The sequence below is a fragment of the Lynx rufus genome, unplaced genomic scaffold (assembly GCF_022079265.1).
Source record: "Lynx rufus isolate CCGP_SWC_20201006 ecotype Redwood Valley unplaced genomic scaffold, mLynRuf1.p SCAF_4, whole genome shotgun sequence".
Classification (NCBI taxonomy): Eukaryota; Metazoa; Chordata; class Mammalia; order Carnivora; family Felidae; genus Lynx; species Lynx rufus.
In genome coordinates, this window is record NW_025814856.1 from 60,403,177 (window position 1) to 60,430,637 (window position 27,461).

The 27,461-nt window shown below is 56.3% G+C and overlaps 1 protein-coding gene across 1 annotated transcript; it reads left to right on the forward strand.

The window, feature by feature from the left end:
* Nucleotides 1-24,302: 24,302 nt before the first annotated feature.
* LOC124523376 (tubulin polymerization-promoting protein-like) lies at nucleotides 24,303-26,140 on the forward strand. Its single transcript, XM_047095209.1, has 3 exons — nucleotides 24,303-24,316; nucleotides 25,584-25,737; nucleotides 25,907-26,140. The coding sequence occupies exons 1-3, from the start codon at nucleotides 24,303-24,305 to the stop codon at nucleotides 26,099-26,101; spliced, it is 363 nt and encodes a 120-aa protein (XP_046951165.1). The 3' UTR covers nucleotides 26,102-26,140.
* Nucleotides 26,141-27,461: the final 1,321 nt, after the last annotated feature.

Consider the following 27,461-nt stretch of genomic DNA (forward strand, 5'->3'; position numbering starts at 1 on the left):
GTCACCTAGAGAAGAAGAGGAGTTACAAACCAAAGTACGACAATCCTGGCTTATGTCTCAACCTGTGTGGTTATCTTTCCGAGCGTACTTTATTTCATCTACTGTCTAGAGCCTCTGTTTTAGCCTAAATATCTCCCTTTAGCATTTCTTGTAGGGGAGGTCTGTTGCTCATGAGTTCTCTCAGCTTTTGTTTATCTAAGAACATCTTAATTTCTTCTTTATTCCCAAAATGCGGTTTTGTTGGATTTAGAATTCTTGGTCGGCAGATTGATTTTCCTTCCAGGACTTGAAAGGTGCCCTCTGGACTCCATGGTTTCTGATGAGAAATCAGCTGTTGATCTTACTGAGGCCCCTTGTATGTGATTAACCACTTCTCTCTCAATGCTTTCAGACTCCTCTCTTTGGGTTCTGAGAATCTGGCAGTGCTGTGTCTTGGTGTGAACCCTTCTGAGTTTATCTTGCTTGGAGTTTGTTGAGCTTCTTGGATGTGTAGATCCGTATCTTCCATCAGATTTGGAAAGCGTGCAGGCAGTGTTTCTTCAGATACTTTTTCTCTCTGCCCCCTCTCTTCTTCTGGGCCTCAGGTCCGCCAGGTGCTCTTCATTTTCCTTTGTTCCATTTTTCTCCCTGGTGCTGAGGTTGGAGAATTTCAATTATCTTCAGCCTCACCGATCCTTTCTTCTCCTGCTCTGTTGTGAACTCTTCTAGTTAATTTTTAATTTCACACTTTTCAGTGGCAGAATTTGGTTCTTTTTTGTAATTCTATCTCTTTATTGATTTTCTTTTTTGTTCATTCGGTATTTTCATGGCTTCCTTTAATTCTTCACCTTGGCTCATTGAGCACATTTAAGATAACTGACCTAATGTCCTTGACTACTAATTCAAATGTCTGGGCTTCTTCCAGGAAATTCTGTCAAATTACTTTTCTCCTTTGAATGCGCCATATTTTCCTGTTTCTCTGGATGTTTTATAATTTTTTGTTGAGAACTGTATATTCTGAGTATTATAATGTGGTTAAGTCTGGACATCAGATTCTCCCACTGCTTGGGATTGTAGATCTTTGCTTGTTGAACTATCAGTTTGTGACTCTCCCAAGCTACTTTTGCAAAACATGTATTTGTTGTTGCAAAGTTTCTCTCATTATCTCTGTGGTCAGCCAGTGTTTTCCTTCAATGTCTGGCCACAAATAGGGGGAATAAGTGTCCCATTAGATGCTCCCAACGACAGCTACTGCTGCCAAGGGGGCCAGGGCAAGCGAGCCCTTGTGCCGGCCGCTCGGGACATGACCAGACCAACCAAAAGGCACAACAGACAAGTTTTGGAGTACAGAGTCCCTACTGCCTGCACAGGAATGAAGGCTGTTGGCCTGTAGCCACAGGACGACCGAGGGTGGGTTGTCGCTGCTTTGTTGACACAACTCACTCAGGAGAGTTGGACAGCATCTCTTCCCTGGTGCTGTGCACCATGTCTGGTCTGGCTTCAGAGTCTGGAATAGTTGACCCCAAAGGCTCTCTTTAGCACAGTGGTCACATCTGTGGAGGACGAATCTCTCATGCTTCCTGTTCCCTGGCTTTGTCCTCAGGTGAAGGATGCCGATGTGCACTCTGAGAACACGTGTCACCACCTCCCCACAAATCTCTACCCCGCAGGCAGGCCTCCACTGTTCCACGGCCCAGATCCATTGTGTTTCTGTTTTCATTCTAAACAAACAGTGTGCTTCCCTGGGGCATCATTTCAGTAATACCTTGATCACCTTTGCTTCCAAGCACCATCACCTCCTTCTGTGGGTTTTTCTTACACGTCCTGCCTCTACCAGGTTGCTGCCCACTCCGTGGCCCTCTGTGGCCAGCGCCCCCACCTCTTACCCGTCGGAGCCCTGCCCCCACCTCAGCTCCCACAACTGCCTCTGCGTTGGGTCCCCTGGGGGCCTGTCCATCTCAACAGCATTGTCCTCACGCCTGGTTTTTCTGCAGTCTGTTGCCGTTTGCTTCCTCTTCTTCAGGGAGCCATTGTTCATGAGGTTCCCCTTTCATTTCCTTCCTATTTAACCTCATTCATGCCTCAGTTTGTATCTTGACTAATTCTCAAGAGCTGGCTCTGGGAGGAGGACAAAGGCATGTACGGGTTTAGAGATCTCCTAGAGACACTGGACTTGCAGAACCTTCCAAGGAAAGTTGTGCACAGCTGCACAGTCCAGTCCCACCGCACACAGCCCTGTAAGTCAGAAGGAGCACCGTCCCCGGCCATTTGGCAAGAGCCAGGCTCTCCCCTGTCATCCGTGCAGGGGCTTTGAAGTCACCGTCAGCAGGCCCAGTAGCACCAGGGCAAGGGAGAAACCTCCTGCTTTCGAGAGCTGGTGTGAAGACATTTGGGGCCCCTGGGTAGCCAGAACTCACCACCAGCAAGCAGATTGTGCAGAGAAGGTGCCAAGCAAGACGAGGCGGCCTGTGTTGTGTCTTCCCCCCATGCCAATGGTCCAAATAGGCTTTGCTGGCCCCCAGGAGACCCTCCTGCTCATCAGAAAAAGCACCACTTGTCTCTGTCCTGATGCGCGTGCAGAGGGAAAAGCCACCCCCCCAGCGCAGCCTCATCAGCAGCCCCACATACAAGTGAGTGCTCTGAACTCAAGAGGCGAGATGGCTGCCAGTGTCCCAGAGCCCGTCGTGGCTCCATCTCCAAATTGTGCTCTTGCTGCTACATTCTGTCCCCTTTGGCAGTGCGAGAGATGCCATGTCACGTATTTCCTGTTATTTCTCTGCAGGTCTCAAAGGACCAACAGGAAATGAGTTTGCCTGTGGAAGGAGACAGTGCTGAGGGCAAAGGCCCAGCTTCAGGTAAGACATCACACAGTGTGGGAGTTGACATCCACCCAAGTTTGATTCCCTAAAGAGGAAAATGTTTTCTCCAGAAAAACAAGGAGAGGGAGAATGTTTTTCTCCAGAAAAACACACCAGTGGGGAGTCAAAGGCTAGGACGCTTGTTGTCTCAGTGGCAAGGAGGACAAGCTTGGGCTCACGTAGTGTCTGCCAATGGTGCCTGGCGTTCCCACGCTAGCCCCACCACCTACTCTGTGTGCTACAAAGCAGCAGGTGCAAGACGTGGGGCTGAACGCCCCACTGGCAGAGTGCCTGCAAGGTAGGAGCTGGCCCTGGATGGTGTTGCTGTGGCTGCCGATGTGAGCTATGGACCCTGACGTGCAGGGGTGGCCAGCCTAATGATGGCACCAGAGCGAGGGCCACGGAGAGTTTGACTAGTGACTGGAACCAAAGGCCTGATGTGCTCTGTTAGAGGCTCAGACTCCACCACCCGCACGCTGTCTGCCAAAATGCACGGTGATTTTGTTGTTCACTCACCTGACCCTTCCAGAGTCCTTCTGAGACGGCCCCACCTCATCTAAGGAAATGTTCACCACTCAGCTTTTAAACAACTACCTACCCTTGGCCACGATGACACCTCCTGCTGCCACCATCACTTCAGAGCTCACAGTGCAATTCTCCAGTGCTCCTGTTTCTAGAAAAGAGGTGGAGGCTGACCTTTCAACACACCTGTGGCCGCAGGAGTCAGTGGCTCCTGTTTCTAGAAAAGAGGTGGAGGCTGAGAGGGTGAGTTTGATTTCTGCGTGATTCCAGAAAGGGCCAAAGCTGGATTTTAAGAAACATAAAATACAAGCAAGTGGCATAAGTGACAGGGAGCCTGAGCCTCAGGTCTGGGTACATGGCAGGTTGGCTCCTGAGTGGACTGACGCCACGGGCACATGCATGTGCACACTGTCCATGTGGGTGTGGTGCTTGTGGACAGGTAAGAACAAGGCGTCCTCAGCCAGGGACGGAGGCAAAGAAAAAACCCACAGAGAGCCCCGTGGGCACCTGCAGCCTATGTCCCAAGGGCCCCTGCCTCCCTGGTGAGCCAGGTTCTCACGGCCTCACATAAGGGAGAGACAGGCCCAAGCTCAGGGCGCAGCCAGAATGGAAGGCCGATAAGTCATCCTGTAAAATCGGGACTCAAATGGCTACACGTGCATTGTAGTGGTGAGCCCGGAGGAACCCCGTGCTCCGCTCCCACAGGACACAAGAATGAACCTTGGAGCCGAAAGGAGCTGAGAAAATCCCCAAACTCCTCAAGCTGAGGATTAACACCAAGTGATTATGGACCAGCCGTTTGCAGGTGCCAAGAGGCGCTCCCCTCGCAGGAGCTGGGAAGATACCAGCCGCTCTCATCCCACATGGCCACGCCCTCATGGAGGCCGAGGCCACCACCGAAAAAGACACATGTTAGGAGCTGGGCTCAAGGACCAAATGCAAAGTAACTGTGGTTGTTGTTTGGGGAAACGACAGGCAAAGGGAAAAACATCTGAAGAGAACAGAAAACTTGTTTAAATTGCATGTGTATTTGAAGAGAAACCAAATAAAACTTAAAGCTGCAGAAAATACCACTGACGTGGGGCAGCTGACTGAGGGTTTTGTAGCACACGGGTCACAGTTGGAGTTCATGAGCTCGAAGCTGGAACTGGAGAAGTTACCTGACACTCAAAGAAGGGACGACAGGCGGAGAGCGTGACCGGAGGTAGGGCTTGGGTCTGTGGTGTGAGCGGAGTCCCCCGCAAGGAGGGCTGCTCAGGGGGCATTGTGCAAGACAGTGGGGCTGAGGGCCCTGCACTGCAAACCCACACACACTCGGGTCCAATGAGTCCAGGAACGGCAAATGAGACTGTAGATATGTCGTGAGCAAGCTGGCACACTCCAGAGACAAATAAAATGCGTATTTTTAAATATTTGGCAATAAAAAAGGGGAGTCCTTCCAGGGAATATCGACTAGCTACACTCATTGTAACAGAAGCTACAGCAGAGTGGAGTCCTGCCTGCAGTACAGGGAGCCATCAGCCCAGGGCTGCCCTCCTGGCTGATGCACGTTTTAAGGTGAAAGTGAAACAGGCACTTCACACAGAAGTAAGGAATGTTAGGGAGTGAAAAATAGACCATTTTCGTAGCATTTTTAGAAAGCGATGTCCCTAGGAACAGACCTAACAAAAGACACGCTGGACTCGTGGAGAAAATGATAAAACTTGCAGAGAGACGTTTTAAGGAGCCTGATGAGTGCAGACAGACACAGCTCACGGAGTGTGTGCCAGGCCTCCCAGAGAGGCCAGTGCAGGATGCCAGCTCGAAACCCTGTGTCTGAGATGTGTGTGGAACTGCAAAGGATCAAGAATGCCAAGAAGCAGAAAAGGAGCAATTTAGGATGTCTGGCTGGGCTGCTTCCACGAAGCTTGTGAATCAAAGACAGAGTGGTGTCTGTGCAGAAATAAGCACAGGGCCTGGTGTGGTGGCTTGCAGGGGCCGCGAGCGTGTCAGTGGGCACAGGGACACTGTTTCTGGCATGGGGCGACTGACGAGCAGGGGTGGGTAGATTGTTTCATAAACGCGGAAACATTTGGTGCCATGTGGGAATAACACTAATGAAACCAGACCCCACCTTGTACCGTTTACACAAATTAATTCCACGTGGACTAAAGACATAATGCGTGAAGGGACAACTATATAAACTGGAAGATAATATTTGGTACTATCTTCTTTTTTTTAATTTATTTATTTATTTTGGGAGAGACGGAGAGTAGGGGAGGGGTAGAGAGCCAGGGAGAGAGAGAATCCCAAGCAGGCTTAGCACTGTCAGCACAGAGCCCGATGCGGGGCTCAATCCCAGGAAACCGTGAGATTTTGACCTGAACCGAGACCCAGAGTCCGATGCTTCACAGACTGAGCCCCCCCAGGCACTCCTGGTACTGTCCTTATGTCCTCATGGTGACTGAGGGTCCTTAAGCAAGATTTTCTTAAAGGCACTGTCCCTAAAGGAAGATACACAGAAATTAGATCACACCCAGATACAAAGGGAGGCTGTCAAAAATTGGGAAAATATTTGTAACACATAACTGACAAAAATTGGTGTTCAGGACACAAAGTACTATGACACCAGCAGGAAAAACGTAGACACATGATGACTAGGCACTTCAGGGAACAGGGAACCCAGAAGACCCACAAACAAGTGCGTACCTGCTGCCATCCTCCGGGAAATGTGACTGAAAACCACATGTGGTGGGGTGAGGTCCCTGTCACATGAGCAGGTGTGAGTCTGACATCACTGAGGACTGGCACAGGTGGGCCTGGGACGTGCACGTGGCTGGTGGGCTGGGCCAGTGCTGCACCCACAACTGGTGGACAAGGCTGTGGGCACCGCCAGTCATCCTGGGTGTGGGTGGGGAAATGCCTGCCCGCTGCACCAGGAACCATGAGCATTGCTGCTGGGTCCGAGGAGATGCCCAGTACGGGGATCCCAGCATGGGGGATAGGTGGAGGAGGGTTCCCGCTGACCTGCTGAGCAGGGCTGTGTGTGCAGACACAGATGTTCTGTGCAGAAGCAGCTGCCCTCCTGGCAAGATGTCAGGACGGACTGCACCAGGAACCTGTCCTTGGCCTTCCTTGCAGAGGGCCGGTTCTGCACCCGGGGCCAAGGACTGGGCGCACCTTCTGCTCACCGCCCTCAGGTGCTCATGGCACTTTCTTTTGCTCTGCAGGAGCCGAGGAGCCCACACTGGCCAAATGGGCTGTCCACACACCAATGGCCTTAGAGATCCGGGCTCGGGAGGCAGCCCTGGAGAAACTCAGGCTCCTGCACACACTGCCCTCCAGCAGCCAGAATGTGCCGCACATGGATGTCCCCTTGGAGAGGCAGCAGGTCTACAGCATGGAGCCTGCCACTGTCACCACCACCAGGAAGCCTGCGGATGGGCAGGTGTGCAATGGAGAGGACATCCAGCTTCCAGGACAGATAAAAGAGGTGACTTGGGGCCAGGCATCGCCATCCAGCTAGGAAGCAGAGGGCCCGCTCGATGCTCAGGGAGAGACCAGGGTCAACCTGGATATCTCTGTCAGCACAACTTGTGTCCGCCCTGCCACGGAAGCCCCTGAGTCCAGGGCAGGCTCTCACCCCGACTCCCATGATGCCTGACTGGCCTGAGGCCGGCAGGCACTCCCGCCATGTTCATGATGCAGTACAGCCCTCGACTCTATGCAGGCACCAGTGGCAGCCAATGGCCTGGCTTCCTCCAAGCAGACTGCTGGGTCCTGCGTCCAGAGTCAAGGAAAGAAGGGAGCCTGTGTGCACTCTGACTTGTGCTACACGGAAAGACTTTGACCACCCCTGCGCCTCACTCCACCTGGAAGCCATACTTGAAAGGCATTCATAAGTTTCCAAACACGTCCCCATCGTGCTCCAAGATTCAGGACAGACTTGGTGTGATGTTTTCACTTGTTACTTAGGAATGTTGACGACTGTTATGAACCTAAGTAGCCTTTAAGGAAATTCTTCAGAATTTCTTAGAAAGTTATATGAAATAACAAAAAAATAATTTCACTGGCAATAAGCTTGAAATCAGTCTTGGTAAACTTTAAATTCTTGGGTTTCAAGTGGCCTTTTCAAAGCCCCTCCTGCCCCCACCCAGCCTGGGGGCCACCTGAGTCCTGGCCAGAGTGAGGCCGAGGGGTGTGATACAGAGGAGGGGATTCTGGCTTTTTTTTTTAAGTTTATTTATTTTGAAAGAGAGAGAGAGAGAAAGACAGCAAGCAAGGGAGGGGCAGAGAGGAGAGAGAGAGAGAATCCCAAGCAGGCCCCATGCCACCAGCACAGAGCCTGATATGGGTCTTGAACTCAGAAACAGTGAGATCATGACCTGAGCCCAAACCAAGAATCAGACGCTTAACCCACTGAACCCCCCAGGCGCCCCAGGGCTTCTGGCTTTATGGTGAACTTTTCACCACAAGATAATTAGTGCTGTCATGAAAATGTAATTTCATTGCATCCTGGATTCATACAAAGTGAGAAAATCCCCACAACACTGGAGAACAAAAGTGAGCTGATAGGTAGGTGGTCCAGGGCCAGGGGTTCCTTTGAAACCAGGCCTTGATCCAGAAGCCAGGAACAGAGCTGGGGGCAAGGATCTGGGATGAATCCAGTCTCAGGCAAAAATAAACTGAGCTAAACTGGCCCAAGTTAAGAAGCTAGATTTTCAGAGCTTGAGATCAGTCCAGATAAGATCACAACCAAAGATCATAAACCATCACACATGAGAGAGCCAAGAAACAGTAAAAGAGAATTCAGACCCCCAGAAACCTCAAGGACTAGAAATACGGGATATTAAGGAGGATGCACAAGATATTTTAATGTTGGGGCGCATGGGTGGCTCAGTCAGTTGGGTGACTGACTGCGGCTCAGGTCACGATCTCACAGCTCATGAGTTCGAGCCCCACATCGGGCTCTGTGCTGACAGCTCGGAGCCTGGAGTCTGCTTCAGATTCTGTGTGTCTGTCTCTGCCCCTCCCCTGCTCACTCTCTCTGTCTCCCAGGACTCACAAAACACGTGCCAGTGACTTCTTGTCCAGCCAGCTGCACAGGTGAGGAGATCTACACCTCGACCTCCTGTACGGAAGCATGGGGCACCGGAGACACTCTGACCTTAAGGACAGCCAGAGGAAAGACCCCAACAGAGGAAAAGCAGACAGACAGCAGACATTCTGGCTGTAAGGACAGAGGGAGGAAACAACTTCCACAAAGCATGACAGAAAATAGCTGTCGACCTGGAGTCACATACCCAGAAGTGCTACACGTAGGAAAAAGTAAAAACACATTTGTAAATGACAGAGAACTGTGCTTACTACCACCAAACACATAGTGCTGTGACTGGAGAAGGCAGAAAGGAGAGAAGTGTGCGAAGCAAACATGGACAGGAGGCACGGGGAACAGGTGCAACATTCACCCTGACCCTCTCGTGCTTCCTGTCAGCTCACCAGGTTTTCACAGAGTAAAGGCACAGATTTGGACGACACAAGTAACGAGCCTGATTCACAGGATGGCTGCGGACCCCAGGCTCACTTGTTGGGAGGTGTGTGTTCTCCCGGGGCTCGTGGACCTTTTCTAGAAACGGAGCTTGGGCTGCCCTGCCTCACCTCAGCACACTTCACCCAGGGACCCTCGGCGTGCCGCCCCCTCTGTTCCTCTGCCCCTTCACACTGTGCCGATCTCCTGGCTGTTCCTGTCCCTTCCTGCTCACTGCCAGCAGCGTTCCCCTTGTGGTCCTTATGGTTGGGGAGCATCCAGCCTCTTGCGTCTGTGGGTTATAGTTTACGTCAAACTTGGAAACATTTGGCCGTTATTTTTCTAACACCTTTTCTGCACCCTTGTCCCAAGTATTCTCTCTGCTTTTGGGGGGACCCCAATTAAGCACACAGTAGGCTGCCTACAGCTGTCCCACAGATCACTGACGATCCGGGTTTTCTAATTCTCTTCTTCCTGTTTCACTTTGGGTAGCTTCTGTTGCTACATTTGTTCCGTGCCTAATCTGCCATTGGCCTGTCCAGGGTATTTTCCATGTCACACACTGTAGTTTTTCAGTCCTGCTAATTCAGTCTGTGGTGCTGCTGTGACTCCCATGTCTCAACTTAACTTTCAGGCCCTGTGGAATGCAGTTAGCTGTGCTGATACCTCGTATCAGTCCTGGGTCAGTCCCAGATGACTGGTCTTGTCACATGGATCTGATTTTCCTGCTGGTTTGCACCCCTGGTAGTGCTACATGGAATCATTATATTCACCTTTTGGGGTGCTGAGTATTCCTGTATTTTTATGAATATTCTTGAAAGTTATTCCGAAATGCAGTTAAAGAGTTTGATCTTTGTGTCTCGGTTGGGGCTAATGGTCCCCCACTAAGTTGTCTCCTTCCCCTGTTGCCTCAGTCGGCACTCCACAGATGCTGAGTCTTGAGCTCGGCCTCCGCACTTGCTGCACACGCTGGCCAGACCCAGCTGCATTCTCACGGGGCTCCTGCGGGGCTCTGGGTCCATCTTTGAGTTCTGTCACCCTGCATGGCGCTTGGAGGCTACTACCCAGGCACTTGCTGGGGACCCTGCCACTCAGGGGTCCTGTGCTTTGCTGCCTTTGCTCCATGTGAGAGAGCACACCTAATTCCTGTGACTCTGCCTCACCTGGACGCGAAAAACTGTAACAATGGGACAGATGGTACGTGCTGCTGCACAAAGGCCCATTTTCCTCTGCAAAAGCAGAAAATGCAATCATGGAAGCAGAGTCTGCTGGACCTTAAAAGGCTCAGCTGCTGTGTCCCCAGGAGGTGGAGAGGCACTGGGATGAACCCGATCCCGGAACTCTCGAGGGGAGCACTGTGTCAGAGCAGAGGGCATGGCTGCACTAACCAGGAGGTGCGCACGAGGTCCTGCGCATGGAATGCTGCAGAGGAACTCTTGCTTAGATTAACCGGGGGCAGATCTGGACCGTACTAAGGGACAGATTTTGTTACCATGTGGAGGCTTCCTGGGAGGCTGTGGCACCTCTCTGTCCCACGGCTGCCTTCTGACAGGTTTTCATGCACATGTGGGAGCAGCTCCTTGAAGGGCTTGGATCTCAGTGGTGGCAGATTGTTTCTGTTTTCATCACCCGATAACTTGGTGGTGGACCGCGTCCTCCCAGAGGGGCAGCCAGAGAGCCACCTTATTCACACGCCTCCTCTGGTGCACACTCCAGGCCCAGTTTTATGATTGCAAGGATAAATTCATAAGCTAAAACAAGTTTTGGGCTTCCTGGGTGGCTCAGTCAGTTGAGCACCCAACTGTTAATTTTGGCTCAGGTCATGATGTCACAATTCATGAGATCAAGCCCCGCATCAGGCTCTGCGCTGACGGTGTGGGGCCTGCTTGGGATTCTCTGTCTCCACCCCCCTCTCTCTCTGCCCCTTCCCACCTCTCTCTCTCTCTCAAACTAAATAAATTTGCATTTAAAAATAAAGATGAAAAAGCAAGTTTCTGAAGTAAGCATCACATGCACGGGCTGTGGGCGCCAGCCCTGCCCTATGCCTCTGTGTGTCCTCGTGTCAACTACCCAACCTCTCTGAGTCCCAAGAGTTGCCTGGCAGCAGGACTGCAGTCAGGGCTGTGTGTGCTGAGGACCCCAAGGAGGACCCTGAGCTCTGTTCCAATATGCTGTTGCCATCTTGGGGGTGCTACTAATTTTTGCACAAGGGGACCCAAGTTTGAATTCTGACCAGGCCCCGTATGTATAGCTGGCCCTGACAGTGATGCTGTCTCCACCCTCCAGAAGCAGGGCGCCAGCCAGCCTGAAATGTGGGGGCAGGACCTCCGCGGGCTGTGACTCTGCCCATCTGGCCCTGAGGGCTCCCCCAGCGCCCTGCCCTGAGGGTGTCCCCATCTCCCGAGGCCTTGCCTCTCCTTCCCAGGGAAAATGCTTGAACATTTATGCTCCTGAAACCTGGTGCCCACCTCCATTGGCAGATTACCCTGTGTCTATGTCAGAGCTCTAACAGGTCTTGCAAAATGGATTCAACGGTCACCTTTGGCCGATACGACAGTGGGAACATAGTGTGCAATGTTTTTCTTTCTTCCTCTTGCATCATTAGTAGTGATGTCCAGGAGAAAGCAGTGCTCAGGCCTGAGTGGGATGCAGCGAAGACGCTGTCCAGCTCCGACCTGAACAAACAGAACCCTGAGTCTCAACGAACAGACCTCTAGACGGTCGTCCATCTTCTACCAGTTTGTAGCGGAAGTAGAAACTAGAGGGTTGAAAGGAGGCATGTGGAACCCAGGACCTCTGTGGGGCTGGGGTGGGGCTGAGCCCCTAGGGCTGCCTGTCCCTGGCTCCCAAAATGTCAGGAAAAGCACGTCCTCCCCGCCGTGGCCTAGTGGTCTGCGGCAGAGCCTGCACCATAGCCCCCTCTCTGGTTCGTGAGCTGCCTGTGCAGGCTCTGAGCAGGCTGGAATCTCTGAGGTGAGCCCCAAAGTTGCATCCCACCTGCAGAGTCTGGCACTTGTGATTCATGGGGCTCTGAGAGCAGGGCAGAGTCTGGAGGGGGTGTATGTGTGTGTGTGTGTGGGGGGGTCTCTGTAGCTGGGAGAGTTAAGGACAGAGCCTGGGTGGGGGCGGGGGTCTGGTGCCAGATGGACCAAGGACAGAGACTGGGTGGGCATGTGTGTGGGGGTTCTGTAGCCAGGAGGGGAGGGCAGAACCTGGGATAGTGGTTCCTTGGGGAGGTCCAAGGGAGCCACAGCAATGAAACTGTGGGTCACACCCCGCCCCCCGACCGGCCTTCTCTTCTGGAGGGTGTCCTGCAGGACAGACAGGGAGACCCTTACCCCAAGCCCCAGCACTAAGCAAGTGGGGCCAGCCTGGAGGAGAAGGGCAGCAGGCCTCAGCCAGAAAAGAGCAGGAGACATTGGAAGATTTCCGGATCTGCGTGCGCAGGTAGGCAGGACGGGCCCACCTCGAGCGCAGGAAGAAAAGGGTCTCCTGGCTTCGCTGGGAATGCAGCCGCTGCTTGTCCCTGGGAGGGCGGCCCTGGCTGCACCCGGGCCCAGCATGGCCTGACCGCACCCAGGCGCGGCTGCACGTTCCGCACGTTCCGGCTGCTCCCAATCTCCAGGACGAGGCCCATTCCCCGCCGGCCCTCCCTGCGCCCCCTCCGTGAAGTCCCAGCCAGCACCCCCGACCCCGACCCCACTCCACATTGGGCCTCCTCGTTGGCCCGAGTCTCCGCGGAGAGGCCGGCGCCCCGCCGTCCCCCCGCCCCTCCCCGGAGGCCCGTCCGCTCGCCCGGGCCCCGACGGGCCTCGCCTGTCCGCCCCTAGCCCACCGCCCCGGGCTCGCCTCCTTTGCGGGGTTCCCACGCCCCTGCGCCGCGCCGGCCTTGTAAGGCAGAGCCGCGCTGCCACCTGCCTCCGTGCACCCGGCGCGTTCCCCGGGCCAGGAGGGGCCGGGAGTGTGGCAGGGCCGGGGGGGGGGGGGGGGGGGGGCAATGAGCGTGCGGGGCGGGCCGGGCCGGGGGCGGGCCAATGAGCGCGTGTGGCGTGGCGGGCCAATGAGCGCGCGGTGCGTGGCGGGCCATCGGGGCGCGCGGTGCGGAGCTGTCGAGCCCCGGGCGGCGGGGGTGCGGGAGCTCGCCGGACACCCGGTCGCCCGCGGCCGAGTCGCGGAGGCGCTCGCTGCAGTGGCCGCATCTCCGAGGTAAGCGTCCGCAGAGCTCGGTCCGGGGCGCTGGACGCAGGACCACCCACTCTGCCCGGGCCCGCCGCGCCTGCCACCTGCGCCCGCCACGCCCCCTTCTGGCTGCGGCCCCCTGCGTCCCTGCGCCCCCATCCCAGGCCCTGGGCTGCCCGGCGGTCCGTGCTGCGCGCTGAGGCCCCCGGGGGCTGCGTCGGGGGCGTGGGTCCGGGGACGCGAGGGGCGCGAGCGGGGACGACCGCGCCGCGAGGGACAGGTGGTTGGTGCGTGGGCCCCGGATGAGGCGCTGAGGCCTGTCTGGGCGGCAGCGCTTCACGCGACGAAGCCGCGCCCCCCCCCCCCCCCCCCCGCCTCACTCCCGGCAGCCCCTTTCCCCGCCGCCGCTGCCTCCCCACGTCCCGCTACGCGGACGCCCGGGCCTGGGGTGGTCGCCGCCGGCAAGACCGAAGGGAGTTAGGGCTTAGAGGGTGTGTAATGAAGCCAGTGCCCTGCAGCCCCAATTCCGGGAGACCTGGGGCCACGCAGAGAGCCCAGAGTGAGCGTGGTCCCTCGACAAAGACCGCGCCGCCCCCTCGGGGTCCTAGGCCCCTCTCTGGTCATATTTGCTTCACCATTATCATGCCAGGTGACAGTGTCTGTCGTTCACTGTGCGACTCCAGCAGCCTCCACGGAGGGTGACACATTCACTTATCGCCTGTGACCTGGCAGTCAGGATGAAGAAATCCGCTGCCAGTACGTTTGCTCACACACCTCTGGGGAGCAGTGCCCCACCTGTGCAGAAGGACCAGAGAAACCCTTTATTCTGCGGTTTCAGTTACACAAATGCAGCCTTGAAATGAGCTGGGGAGAAAATCCATTCCTGCCACTCTGCTCATGACTATTTCGACAGGCATTTGGTGTCTCTGAAGATGAGACACCGTTTAGGGTAAGCTGACAGTGTGGCCATCTATCTGCGTATTTAGTGGTTAATTTACCTGGCATTTTTTGGATACCGGCAGGGTCTTGGCAGGGTCTCGGGGACGCTGGATAAAGGACCCAGCTCCCATGTCCCACTCTGCAGGCCTGTCCTGACTCCCCATGGCCAGCCTCTCAGGGAGGACCCAATGGAGGTGGGTGGGGGGAGCTCTGCACAATCCAGGGCAGCCCCGCACTCCTAGGAGGTGATTGGTAAAGGCCAACCTGGATCCTGAGTGCCCTTGGGACCACAGAGGCTTGGAGTGATGGGGAGAGAGCTTGGAACAAGCAGGAAATGGGGGTGGGGCATCGAGACAGCAGCTTGACTGATGCCTTAATTAAGCTGGATTCTGTGACCCTGTCTCTGGTACCAGCCACTCTTCCCATCACATGGTCCAAATCACAGGGCTCCTCGAGGGTTCTGGGGGGAGGGGTGCTGGTGAATTTGTCTGCAAATTGCCTGCGGTAGGAGGGTATGTGCATTCTCCTGGCAGAAGGGTCTGCCGCTTTCCTGATTTCCAGAGGGTTCCATGAGTCAGAAAGGTACCATAACTTAAGTGCTACATTAGAAAATCCCTATCTGTGAGTACGGAAGGATGAAGTGATGGAGATCATGGGAAGCTCTCTTGGCTGTATTCTTATCTCCCTGGTGCTGTTTGGCTCCTCTTCCCGAATCCTTTGAAGTCTCAGTAAATAACTGTTGTAAAAGTGTATACAAGGTTATAAATACTCATGGTGGAAAATGTGTAAATCACAGGAGAATTTAAAGAAAATTAAATCACTCATCACTGCTTGAGGATGCAGAGAAGGCTTTTAGCAGCCAGACGGTCCTCAGGGCCGCAGAGTGCCCCAGGCAGGAGAGACTGAGAATAAAAAGCTTCCTCTGGGAGAGGCTGTGCTGCCTGGAAGCCAGGCCTATTTATAGCTGGTGATGTTGCTGGTGAGGCAGGAGGAGCATGTCTGGGGATCTTGGGACCACAAGGCAAGGGCCCTGCTGCACCTTGAAGTGTCAGGTCCTCTCTGGTCTCAGCGTGGCTCCAGCTGGAGGGCGGTGGGGGCGGGGCGATGTGCCCCTGAGCCCACAGACCCTGGACCTGGCAGACACTTGCCTGTGTGTAAGCAGCAGCCTTACCTCAAGGGGGTGGGGGGATGGAGCGCACCTGCACCTGGGGCTCAGACGTGGTCTCCAGCCTTTCTGGGTGAGGACAGAGCCCTGGTGTCTGCCCTCAGCAGTGCGTCTTCAGGGGGACCCTTTGCAGCAGCGGAGCGTGCGGGGTACGGGGTTGGCCCTGCTGGGGCCTCGGGTGAGGGTGCGGCCCTGTGTGAGCCCCAGGAGCGGCCTGTGGGGGGGGGCTGCTCCTCCCTCCTCCCCACCTCTCATCTGATGTGGGGTGTCAGTCTGCTTCCAAGCTCCTTATTCCCTGGAACTGTGCAATAGCACAGGACGGCCGTCAGCCGGGAGGTGTAATTTAGCGTTCAAACACAGGACCTTCTTGGTGAAGAGTCTAAAGTCTTGCATAGAGTGTAAGGCAGTGACAGTTTTCTGCCTTCCCCGCCTTCGCCCCCAGCCTTCGCTTCTCTCAGCAGGGGGACCTGCCAGCCGGTCCTGGGAGGAGCACGTTCACACCGACTTTTTCTTGTTTTTAATTAGGTTTGTGGTGAGGAATGATGGATTCTTACCTTTGCTCAAGCCTAGATGTTAAAACCACCTGGAGCCTTTTCCACTCCTCCTGCTGCCTCTGTGGTGGGGCGCACCCATGTGTCCCCAGCGTATGTCCCTGTGTGTCCCAACGTGTCCCTGCATGTCTCCAGCATGTCCCCAGGGTGCCTGTGTCTCTGGTTCTCTTGGCATAAGTGCAGTACCCCCGCGTGGGCTCCGTGTGACCTCCGGCCCTGAGCCACATTTCCCCAGATCTCTCCCTGTCACACCTGTGTGACTGCATGTCTGCTGAGCACCTGCCAGGTGGGAAGCCCCACTGCACTGGGGACAATACCCAGCAGCCAGTGCCCCCGGGTGACCTCGTGCAGTCCCCACATGCCCCACTGTCTCACCTGCACAGGGGGGCGGGGGGGGGCGCCAGGTGGGCAGGGTGTGGGGCGTGCGGTGCAGGTGTGGGTCTGGGCCCAGAACCGACGTTAAGTCAGGTGCTCCTCGAGTGTGCCTGCGGCCCTGCGTCACAAGCTGTCTGTAGAAAGCCCACCCACACCCTCCTTCTCCATCCAGGTGTACGCACTTCGTGCACTCACTGACCCTCGACCCCGCTCCCGTCATTTAATACCGTAGGACAGACTGTCCCCAAACCAGAGCTTTAAGACAGTGACCCCATTTGCTTTTGCTCATGACTCTGCCACCCAGCAGGGCTTGGCACGGACAGTGGTCCCCACCCCCTGACCTCAGCTAGGGGTTTGCTGGCCAGACAGGACCACCCAAGGCTGCCCTGCTTAGTTGAGTCTGGGTTGAGTGGCTGGCACGAGGCTCCCGTCTCTGTGTGGGGTCTCTCCAGAACGTTTGCCTGTCCCCTGAGGGAACAGGGGAGCCTGGTTCTTTGTCATTTGGCTGTGTCCCATGGTCCGGCCAGCTGGAAGGGCCCCTGGCTTCAGGGGCAGGAGCTGGTGGGTGGGAGATGCTCTCGGGTGGCCCCCTTCTCAGTGCTTCGGAGGACCAGTTGTGGCAGCCCCTGGGGCCCCTGGCCCTGTGCCCCTCGGCCTTTGACGGCCCCTGGCCTGCTCCCTCAGGACTCGTTGCACCCTTTCTCTGGCAGCAGGTCGCACGTCTGTGGGTGGATGGCCCCCTCGGCCGCGCGGCCCACTGTGCCCTGGTTCTGATTCCTGCTGCTTGGTCACTTGGCCCCCGCGTCCTCGGGGTCTGAGGCTCCATTCTCCTGACACCCTGCAGGCCCTGCCCCACTGGGCCTTCCACCCTGGCAGGGGCCCCTGCCTGCTTCTCTGGACTTGCTGCCTTTTTCTCATTGAATTGTAGGGTCCTTTGCAGGTTCTGGAGACAAGCCCATATTTGTATCTTCTCCTACCCCGTGGCTTCCCTTTTCTCTCCATCGGTGATATTTTTGATGAACAGAAGTTCTTGATTTCAGCCTGGTGCCATCCTAGAATTGTTTCCTTTAAGGGCAGTGATTTTTGAGGCTTGTGCAGTGGATCTTTCTCTATCCCCAGGACGTCAGATACCCTCAGCCCTCACCTTTGTGAGGATTTTGCCTTTCCTACTTCAGTCCTCAGAGCGCCTGAAGGGTGGTGTCGATGCCCCGTCTCCCCTGCATCTGCCATTTACTGAAAATATGCTCCTCCCTTTTTTCTGCAGGGCCACCTTGTCACACACGTGTGCACATGCGTTTGGGCTCTGGCGTCCCTCCCATTGTTGATTCTGTCCCATTGGTGCTGTCTTTGCTTCCAGACCTTTCTCTCGAGTCTCCATGCCCATGGAGCAAATCTTGTCCTTTTAAAATCACTGTGTATTCACAGCCCTTCTCCCATGTATGTCAGCTCAGTGCATCTGGATACTAGACACAAAAGTTGTCGGAGTTTTTATCCAGATTAAGACTGGTTGAATTTAGGGACAGCGGACATCTTTCTGTATGTAGATTCCAACCCATGTTCATAACGTCATCATTTAGGCCTTTCGTTTCCTTCAGTGGCCGAGTTTTCTGTGTTGACTGTGCGTCCTCTGTGAGCGGTGTTCCTAGGAACTTGTATTTCTTCATATTTTAAATGTTGCATTTCTAAATGCTTTTTACTGTGCGTCTTTGCTGTTATGCAGAAATGAAATGGCCTTTTGTGTGTTGACCACGTATCCAGAAACACCACTAGACTCACTTATTGATGCTAATAATCATCCTGGGATCCCTTTGGGTTTGGTGTGTACACAACCCTAGAAACTGCAGATGATGAGTTTTTTTCCCTAACAATTTTTATATCTTCATTTCCTTTTCTTGCCTTACTGTACTGACATGGGGAATACAGTACTTGCCCAACTTAAAAACAAACGCTTTCAGGGGCGCCTGGGTGGCGCAGTCGGTTAAGCGTCCGACTTCAGCCAGGTCACGATCTCGCGGTCCGTGAGTTCGAGCCCCGCGTCAGGCTCTGGGCTGATGGCTCAGAGCCTGGAGCCTGTTTCCGATTCTGTGTCTCCCTCTCTCTCTGCCTCTCCCCCGTTCATGCTCTGTCTCTCTCTGTCGCAAAAATAAATAAACGTTGAAAAAAAAAATTAAAAAAAAAAAACGCTTTCAATATTTCAAGTGTGGCGGCATTTTTCAGCTTTTTTCAGGTGGCCCTTTTTCTCAGATTAAGGAGTTTCCTCTTTTTTCGATTTACTAAGAATTTGCATGATGCATAGATGCTGACTTCTGTCAGATGCTCTCCCTGCGTTTATGACGGTGGCATTAGTATGACGGGATTCTGTTGGTTAATGTTTTGTTTAGGATTGTGAAGGACAGTTTTTGTATCCATGGGCAGCTCCTCAGGTCTGCCTGCGGTGTGGAGTGACTCTGGCTCCCATCGAGGCCGGGACCTGGCTGCCTTGCCCCTGCAGCAGGGCTGTGTAGGACCCGCCCCCCACCCCCACCCTCCCCACCCCCACACTTGTCATTGGGTTCAGGGCCACCAGGCAAATCAGACCTCGCCTTGATACCTTCAGCTTGGTGACACCTACAAAGATCCTTTCTCCAAACAAGGTCACATTCACAGTTCTGGGGGTTAGGATGTGGCCGTTCCTTTCTCGGGGCCACCTTTCAGCCCACTCCACTTGCCCTCAGGCTGCCTGCAGGCGCTGACAGAGACCCCTGGCCGTGCACTTGTGGGGCCAGGCGCTGGGTGACTGAGCGGCTAGAAGTTTCCACCTGTGTCCTCATCCAACCCGTAGGGCACCACCTGCCCGGGGACATCTGTCCGGGAGCCTCAAGTCTCCCTCTGGTTCAGCCCACCAAGACCAGAGTGTAAAGTGTGGGAAACGCGGCACCCGCACCCTCAGGGCTTCAGTGTTTTCTGTGTCATGGCTGGGACTTGTGGGCAGAACATCTTAGGACAGGTCTTAGAGAACCTGTGGCCCAGACGGTGAGCCACGGGCTAGTGTGGGCCTGGGCAGCCATCTCGGAGCCGGGGGCCCCAGAGGGCCCAGGTGGGCTGAGCCCCCTTCTCCTCTGTCCCTGCTGGTAACCCGGGGCCACCCTCCCATGCCACTCTGCTCTCCTTGGTTCTGAGGCCCTCTTTCGGGATTGGGGGTATGCCGTGGTGCCCCTCATGCTGTGGTGTCCTCATGCCGAGGGTTCTTGCACAGAAATGGGGTCTCGGTCTGGACCCTGGGCCCCGGCGTCCCATCGGTGGGCCCAGCGACCACCCCAAGGGCTTCAGCACCTAGAGCTTTTGCTGGCCTGGGCCCAGGTGTCAAGATCCGGGAGACGTGGGAGTGAACAGCAGGGACACTGAGCAGGGGCTCAGGGAGAGCCAGAGTGGCTTCCAGAAGCTTCCCTCTGATGAGCCCGCCCCCAGGAGCCCTATCCCCCTACAGGGCCTGTGGTGTCCCTCAGGGGCCCAGAGCCTGGTTCTCAATCCCACTTGCAACACAGTGTGTCCCGTGCAGACTCCACTGCACCCAGAGGGGCTGGCGCTGTGCCTTTAGTGGAAGAGGTTAAGGCAAGAACCCAGAACAAGATCCTGCCTTTCGTGGGCGGGCACTTCTGGGAGCCGAGGGGCTTGGCGGGGTGAGCAGCCCCCACACAGGCCTGCGCAAATAGGGAATTCTCCAGGGAACGCTATAGGTTCCAAGGCTTCAGGACACTCCAGGCCTGTTATTTAGCAAAGAATATCTGCCTCTTCTGGGTTTGTGGCTGCAGGGTGTCCCCAAGGAGGACACTGGTTCCCCCTGTTTCAGGAGCCTGGACTCACACTGCACCCCAGCAGCACGGGGAGGCCAGCGCAGGACACCTGGGTGCCAGCTTGGCAGGACCTGGCTCCTTCAAGGACACCAACATGGAGTTTCAGGAGTCAGGACAGAGCCTGGGAGTGTGCTGGGGGACTTGGGGTCACACTGGTGGGCTCTCCCCCCTCTCAGAGCAGGGGCCCAGGGGCAGGTGGGCAGGAGGAGGGGCTGGCATTTCTCAGAGAGGGTCTCTGGGAGGCTGCTCACCTCCAGGCCAGAGGTTCCCAGGGAGATGGGGCCAGAGGAGGGGCTCATGCAGCCCCCAGGAAGAATGACAGAAGCCAGCAGCATGTGGAGGACTGGGGGACAGGGGTCTGGGTGAGCTCTGGCTTCCCTGTGGCCTGTCCAGATTCCCAGACACATGTGTCCTGCCGGCCCCCACCTTACCCCACTCTGCACACCATCCCTGGTCTCCGATTCTAGTGTAAGTGCAGCTCTTCCACAGAGCCTGCGCACAGACACCTGGTCCTACTCACAGACACACCTGGCTCTGTTCACAGACACACCTGGTCATGCTCACAGACACACCTGCTTCTGTTGCAGGACCATCACTAACAGGGAATTCCAGTGTTCCTGGTCAGGAATTCTGTGTGCTGATGTCCATGTGGCAGCTGACAGTGGTCTGTCGGGGTCTGTCCTGTGTCACCTTTTCTGTAAGTTTTGCTTTAGGTAGTCAAGGCTTAAGGAGGTTGTCTAAAAAAATTTCTTGCAGCTCCACACCGGGTCTCGATTGAACGCTATTGTTACCAAGACAGAGCCTTCTGGCACCCTCTCCGCCCCGAGGGGCAGACCTCGGTGGGTCTGAAATACTAATTAATCCAGACTCTGTGTGCTATCCAGCGCAAATAGCACCCTGACAGCCCCATGTGGGGAACCTGGACGACAGCGTCCCCTCAGTTCGGCCTGTGTGCTCGCGTGGGGTGCAGGTGGAGGGTCCGGCCTGAGGGGGGCAGAGGGCGGCCTCCTGGCCCATGCACGCGCCTATTTTGGGGTTGCTGCGTGTTCAGAGTGAGGAGCCATGTTTCCTGCAACATGATGCTGGTGTCTGGGTCTCAGGTTAGGAAGAAGCACCTTGGTGGGGCTCCCTGGGGCCTGTTGGCCACTGACCGGCTCCATTCTTGCCACACACCCTGTGGCCCCAGCCAGGATATGGCCACGGCCCGGACATGGTGGGATTTGTCCGAGGCAGGAAGCGGGAATAACAGAGCTGAGCCTTCTCCACAGAACACAGTCCAGATGCTGCCCGCCACCGGTCCAGCACGATTGTGGGGCGGGGGCATCCACGGGAGGTCCGGGTGAGGTTGGCAGGGCTCCGTGTGTGCAGATACATCCCAGAGACACCAGGGACAGGGGCTCCCCTGTTCTGGGTCTGCCCAGGGCCCACACTCTCCAGGCAGGGGGCAAGTGAGCGTGGGCATTTGGGGTCAGCGGCGGCGTCAGGATGGCCATGTGGCTGAGGCCTTCTCTGTGGGGGCCCTCTCCTGGCCTGAGGCCATGCAGGGCCTCCACGGTGGGCAGCCTGGTGTGTCTGGAATTGGGGAGTTGCTGACACTTGGCCCCTTGCTGGGTTGATGTGGATGCTGGGTCTTAGCACACCTTTTGTCCTTTTAAGGTGACCTTCACTCAGAAATGGTTTCAGTGACCTCAATGGGTCTGTTTCATAGCCCATCCCCTGCCATAGCCACGATGGCAATTAGGGGTGCAGGTTGTGGGCAGGGGGTGGTGGCTGGAGCCCCCAGGGACCCCGCCCCTGCCCCTCACAGGGCAAGCCCAGCCCCAGGCACCTGCATGAAGCAAGCATGCTAGGGTGGCTTTTTCCTACTTGGCCGGGAAGAGTTGGGGCCACAGCTGCCGCTTCAGGCAGGTCAGGGCCTCCCCGCAGCCCCTACAGCCCCACAGCATCATGGTTGTGCCCAGGCCCTGATAGGCGGGTGGATCAGCAGCAATGGGGAGCCCTGGGTAGGAGCAGGGCGGCCACTGTCTGCCAGGAAGGTCTGGCTTCAATTGGTCCTCCTTTTTTTGTTGTTTATTTTAAGAGAGAGGGCGAGAGCAAGCGAACGCAGGGGAGGGGCAGAGAGAGAGGACAGAGGGTCAGTAGCAGGCTCTGAGCTGTCAGCACAGACCCGAAGCCGGGCTTCGGGTACCGTTGAGACCATGACCTGAGCTAAAGTCAGACACTTGATGGACAGAGCCCCCCAGGCGTCCCACCGGCGGTCCTCCTTGGGCACAGCGTGCAGTTGGAGCTGCTGGTCTGGCCTGAGAACTGCCCCAGGTCAGGCATGATGTGAGGGCATCGCCGCTACATCACAGCCACAATGACAGCTCCCCCAGGAGCCCCCTACTCCTGCCAGCCCAAAGGAATTCCCCACAGGCCCCTCCTTCTCACTGAGCCTCATCAGGGCCTTAAGTGGCCCCTTGACACCCCACTTCCTGCCTGCACTGGCATCCTGGCCAGCCAGGCTGCCCTCTGGACAGGTCACCCATGGCCCTGGCTTTGCTGCAGGGTGGAGCATGGGGGGCCAGTAGCTTCCTCCCACATGAACGCCAAGTTCTCCGTGATGACCCAGCATGCTGCCTGCCACCTCTTGGAGAGGTGTCCCTGGGAGTGCCATCGGTCTTGAATCATGGAGGTGCTGGCACATTTTGGCCCGAAGCCCGGGAGCCTTCCTGCTGTTGGCCCTGTCTCTGGAGGGCTGCCCGGGCCCCCGCCAGCCCCAGTGTCCCCAGGTGACCTTTGGCACTGTCGGGGTTTAGCCCCCTGCCCACCCTGAGTTGGGTCTGGAGGCCTGGGGGACACAAGGCTTGGGAAGCAAAGTGAAACCCCAGCTCACGGGGCCTTGTGTGTGATCAGTGACCCCATTACTGCTGGGTGGGCCTGCAGGCAGGGCACTGGCCAGCTAGGCCTAGAGCTGGGAGAGGGGGTTTCAGTGTGGGGACACCCTCCAGTTCTGTGGACTCTGGAGAACAGGCTCACTCTGTGTCCAGAGAGCAGTGTAATGTGATCAGTGTCTCTGGGGAAGAGACGGGCATTGTCATTCTAGAACTTGCTGTGCATTGCTCTCTGCAGCAGGGTGCCGGGTCCCCTGGGGAGAACTCCCTGATGGGCAATCACGCTGGGGACACTTGGGGACACCTGGCCCAGCCAGGTGGAGTGGGAGAGTCGGCCTTAGGCCCGTGTCCACCAGCTCTGAATGTGGCCCTCTGATGGGAGCCCCCGTCAGCCTTTCCCCCCACCCCCAGCTCAAGTGACTCCCACTGGTGGCGCCTGGTGCCGCGGTGCCCAGAGAGGGCTGCGTGCTCTGACGGCCAGTCCCGGGGCTGGCCGTCAGGCCTGGCATCCACATGCCACCCGGGCAGGGTGTGAATAGGAGACAGGAGTGCCTTTAACGGCCCAGGACAAACAAACAGGGCCTTGGCCAGGCAGCAGGGCAGAGATCTCCGTGTGGGGCGGCTGCTGTGAGAACCTTGCTGCCGAGGAAGGTTTTCCCCAGAGGCTGGGTGGGGGGGTTGAGGCCAACTGCTGCGGGGGCAGAGCCCGCTGCCCACCACTGGGTCTGAGGAAGCCCTGCACCCACCAGGTCACCAGCCCCTGCTGTGCGGTCGTGGTCGGGACCAGCACCCAAGGACAGAAGGGGCATTTGTGTTCTGAGTGCAGGCCCCGTGGGGGCTCAGGCTTCCCAGCCCCGATCCCTGACTGTGGGCTGTGTCCCGTGTCTTCCGACGGGCATGTCAAGTGCCTCTGAGTCCCTGCGTGTGGTGTCCATCTGTTCACTGCTGAAGGACACCTGACTACGTGGTTTACGTGGGACTGCGGTGCGTCTGTCCTGTGTCGAGCCCAGACTTGGGGTCTCAGAGCTGTAACTGCCAAACTGCCTCCCCGGGTGGACGCCACGTCGGAGTGCCCAGCTGACCACATCCTGCCGGTGTGGCCATTTCACTGGCTTCAGCCACGCTGGCCGTCCGGTCTGGTAGGACTCGCCATGTGGGGTGGCGCTTTGTGTGCTCTGCGCTGGCCACCCAGGGGTCTTCCTGGACAGTGTCTGGTTCGGGTATTTTGCCCCGTTTTCTATGTGGGATTCTCCCTGTTGTTAAGTTTGAAAAGCTTTCTCTTTCAGGTGTCTGTTTGCACGTGTTTTCTCCCCATCTGTGGCTCATTTTGTATTCCTCAAAACAGCATCTTTTCAAGGGCATGGTGTTTTAAATTTTGGTGCATTCCAATTCCTTGTTTCTTTTATGGACTTTTTTGGTGTTGTTTCTAAGAAATCTTTGTTTCACCCAAGATCACAAAGTTTTTCTCTTAGGTATTCTTCCAGAAGTTTATAGTTCTAGGTTTTGTGCTGAACTTAGGACGATGGCCCATTTTGAGTGAGTCTCTGTAGGCACTTCGAGGCACAGTGCAGGGCTGGGTCCCCGCTGTACCAGCACCAGCTATTTAGCGACGGCCCTTTCTCTGCTGGGCTGCCTTTCTTTGCTCTTCCATGGAAACCCTCGTGTGGGTCTGTCCCTGTGCCTTCGTGGTTATTGTGGCTGTTCTGGGCCATCTGCTCGTGGACATCTGCAGGGCCGTCCCACTCAGGCCTCTGCACCCACAGGGTGTCCCTGAATGGCAGGGAGCCGCCCCCACAGGACCTCTTGTTCTAAAACCCTGACAACTCACTCCATGGATTAGCAGGAGAGATCCAGTCAAAGTGGTAAAAATGGTTTTTTAGTAAAAATTATAAAAAGTGCACAGTTTAGAATCTTCCTGAAATTTTGTGAGTGGCCTGCGGCAAGGAATGAATAGGGCTGCATCTGCCCCTAGCCACCTTGTGCCCCTTAGGCAGGTGGCTTTCAGGTGGGGGCAGTGGGGGTCCTGGGAGGAGGGACAGGCCCTGGGACCACTTTGCTGGGCGTATTGGTGAGGCCACCGCCCGACCCCGTCCCTGTATGATGACAGGGACGTCGGGCCACGGTGGCCCCAGGCAGGACTCGGCCTCTATGTGGTTCAGATGGGACGAGCTTCTTGACCTGACTTTTTCCCTCCTTCTCTGAGTGGACACCACACACGCCCCATTTTAGAACCAGACAACAGCTTTGTTTTAATGTCCAGTTGTTCATAAAGGATATGGTTCCTTTAAGCTTTTTTCCAAGACAATTTATATTTGCTGCCGTTGCCCATGGCGACCGACTGTTGGGCATAAACAGTGCACACCAGGGCGGGGGAGGGGCATATTCTGTATTTTAACGTTAGACTTGATTTCTACTGTGGGAGAGAGGTGGGGGTTCCCCAAGGCCACTGGGCCCCCACCAGGTTCCTGGGTAGGGATCCCCTGATGTCACTGGTCCCTGGGTAGGGGGAGGGTTACCCCTATGTCACTGGGTGCCCAGACAGGGGCAGGGGTCCCCCGATGTCACCAGATCCCTGGGAGGTAGTCTCCCGATGTCATCAGGTCCCTGGGCAGGGCCAGGGTTTCCCCGATGTCACCTGGTCCCCGGGCAGGGGTCTCCTGATGCCACCAGGTCCCTGGGAAGGGGTCCCCTGACATCACCTGGTCCCCGGATGTCAGCAGGTTCTGGGGGCACTACTTGGTGGGGCTGTGAGTTATGGAGGGGAGTGGCCCTGGCCCAGGCCCTGAGTGCTCTCCTCCCTCAGAGGGAAATCCTGCTGGACCATCACATTCGAGCAGTTCAAGGAGGCGCTTGAAGAGCTCTCCAAGAAGAGATTCAAAGACAAGAGCAGCAAGGGGGCCGTCCGCGAGGTGCACAGGCTCATTGAGGGCAAGGCCCCCATCATCTCAGGGGTGATGGTGAGCATGGCTAGCAGGGACTCCCTGGAGGGCAGCAGCCCATGGGGTCTGGGGTGGTACAGGGGATGTGTTACTCCCTGGGGGTGTGCCGACCCAGCTGCCGACGGCCTCACGTGCTCACTTGGCCCCTTGTGCTCACATGGGCACGTCCCATTCTCTCCCTCTACAGAAGGCCATCTCGTCGCCCACTGTGTCCCGGCTCATGGACACGACCAAGTTCACGGGCTCCCACAAGGAACGCTTCGACCCATCAGGCAAGGGCAAAGGCAAGGTAGGCCGTGTGGACCTGGTGGATGAGTCAGGCTACGTACCGGGCTACAAGCACCCGGGCACCTATGACCAGAAGGTGCAGGGTGGCAAGTAGCCAGCCCAGGAGCAGCCCTTCCCGCTGGGGCCCGTGCCACCTCACACTTCATTACATTCCCTTGCTCCCTGGGGAAGAACTCAAGGCTGGGGCCCCGGGGGACCGTGGGGGTGGCAGTCAGGTCTCCCCCTGCTTGGGGTCTGGCATGCTTCTCTCTGACCCCCAAGTGAGGCCCCGAAATCACTGACCATTTCTAACACACCTGCCGCGTCCAGTGCTGGCCGACAACAAATGGCCTTTTTCAGAGCGTCTCCTGGGACCAGACCACACTAACTACCTGGCTTACAGGCAAAAAGTCCATTTTAAAGGGGCCGGTGGGCCACAAGGGGTGAGTGGGACAGACCCTGTCAGAAGCTGGCCCCCTGCTGACCTGCAAACCCCTCCCTGGAACCTCGAGGGCAGCACAAGCTAACGCACTAACCAGCAGCACCAAGAAGACAGAAGTGAGCTGCTAACAGGACATCATGAAGGTGTGGGGAGGTGGGACAGGTGCTTGCATGTGCACACACACTCACCCATACCCACATGTGTGTGCTTGCACACACGCACATGCTCACACACACACACGCACACACGTTGTGGAGCCGGAGGAAGGTGAGCCAGTGGAAGGGGCTCCTCAGTGGACCAGAGGAACACGGTCTGAAGTTGTCAAAATGGAAACCAAGGACAAGACCGTTCACTTTATTGTGTTTTTCTAAGAATAAACTGGAAATGTATTTGTTCCCAGAATGGGTCAGCGAAGACAGAATACCATTTCTGCCCCTTTCTCTCCTGCCGTTTGTGTCTCTAAGCCAGGAGACCCTGCTGGCTAAGGCTTCCCGTGCAGTCGCTTTGCTGGCATGATGGTGTCTTCTGTCCAGGGCCCCACTCTGCACTCAGGGCCTCCGGGCTGTGGGTCCCCATGGCTGCTCCCTGTTCACTGGCACGTGGCACAGATCTCAGTGGTTCAGTCTCTGCATGAGTCTTCCCTAACCTCTCCCAACCCCTGCAAATGCAGAAAACCACACAAGAGAGGCAGGCCCACAAAGGGCCCCGAGGCCAGCAGCATTTGTTGGCATTTGGTTTCTCCATGAGGCTGGATAGGGGAGCCAAGCATTGGGACTCTTGTCACAGTGGCTTCATGGGGACATGTCCCCTTGCAGAAGTGCCACCAAGCCTGGCGAGTGACTGGTGGGGCCGTGTGGTCCTGGCGCTGGTCTTGGGAAAAGCCCATGGGAGCCTCAGGGAAATGCTTCTTGGAGCCTGTCCACCCTGGCCACTATTCTGTGTCCGTGGCAGCTGGCTGGTTGGGGGCACTCCCTGGCGCACAGCACAGGCAGTTGAAATAAAGACCAGCACCGGGGTGGCACACGCACCCGCC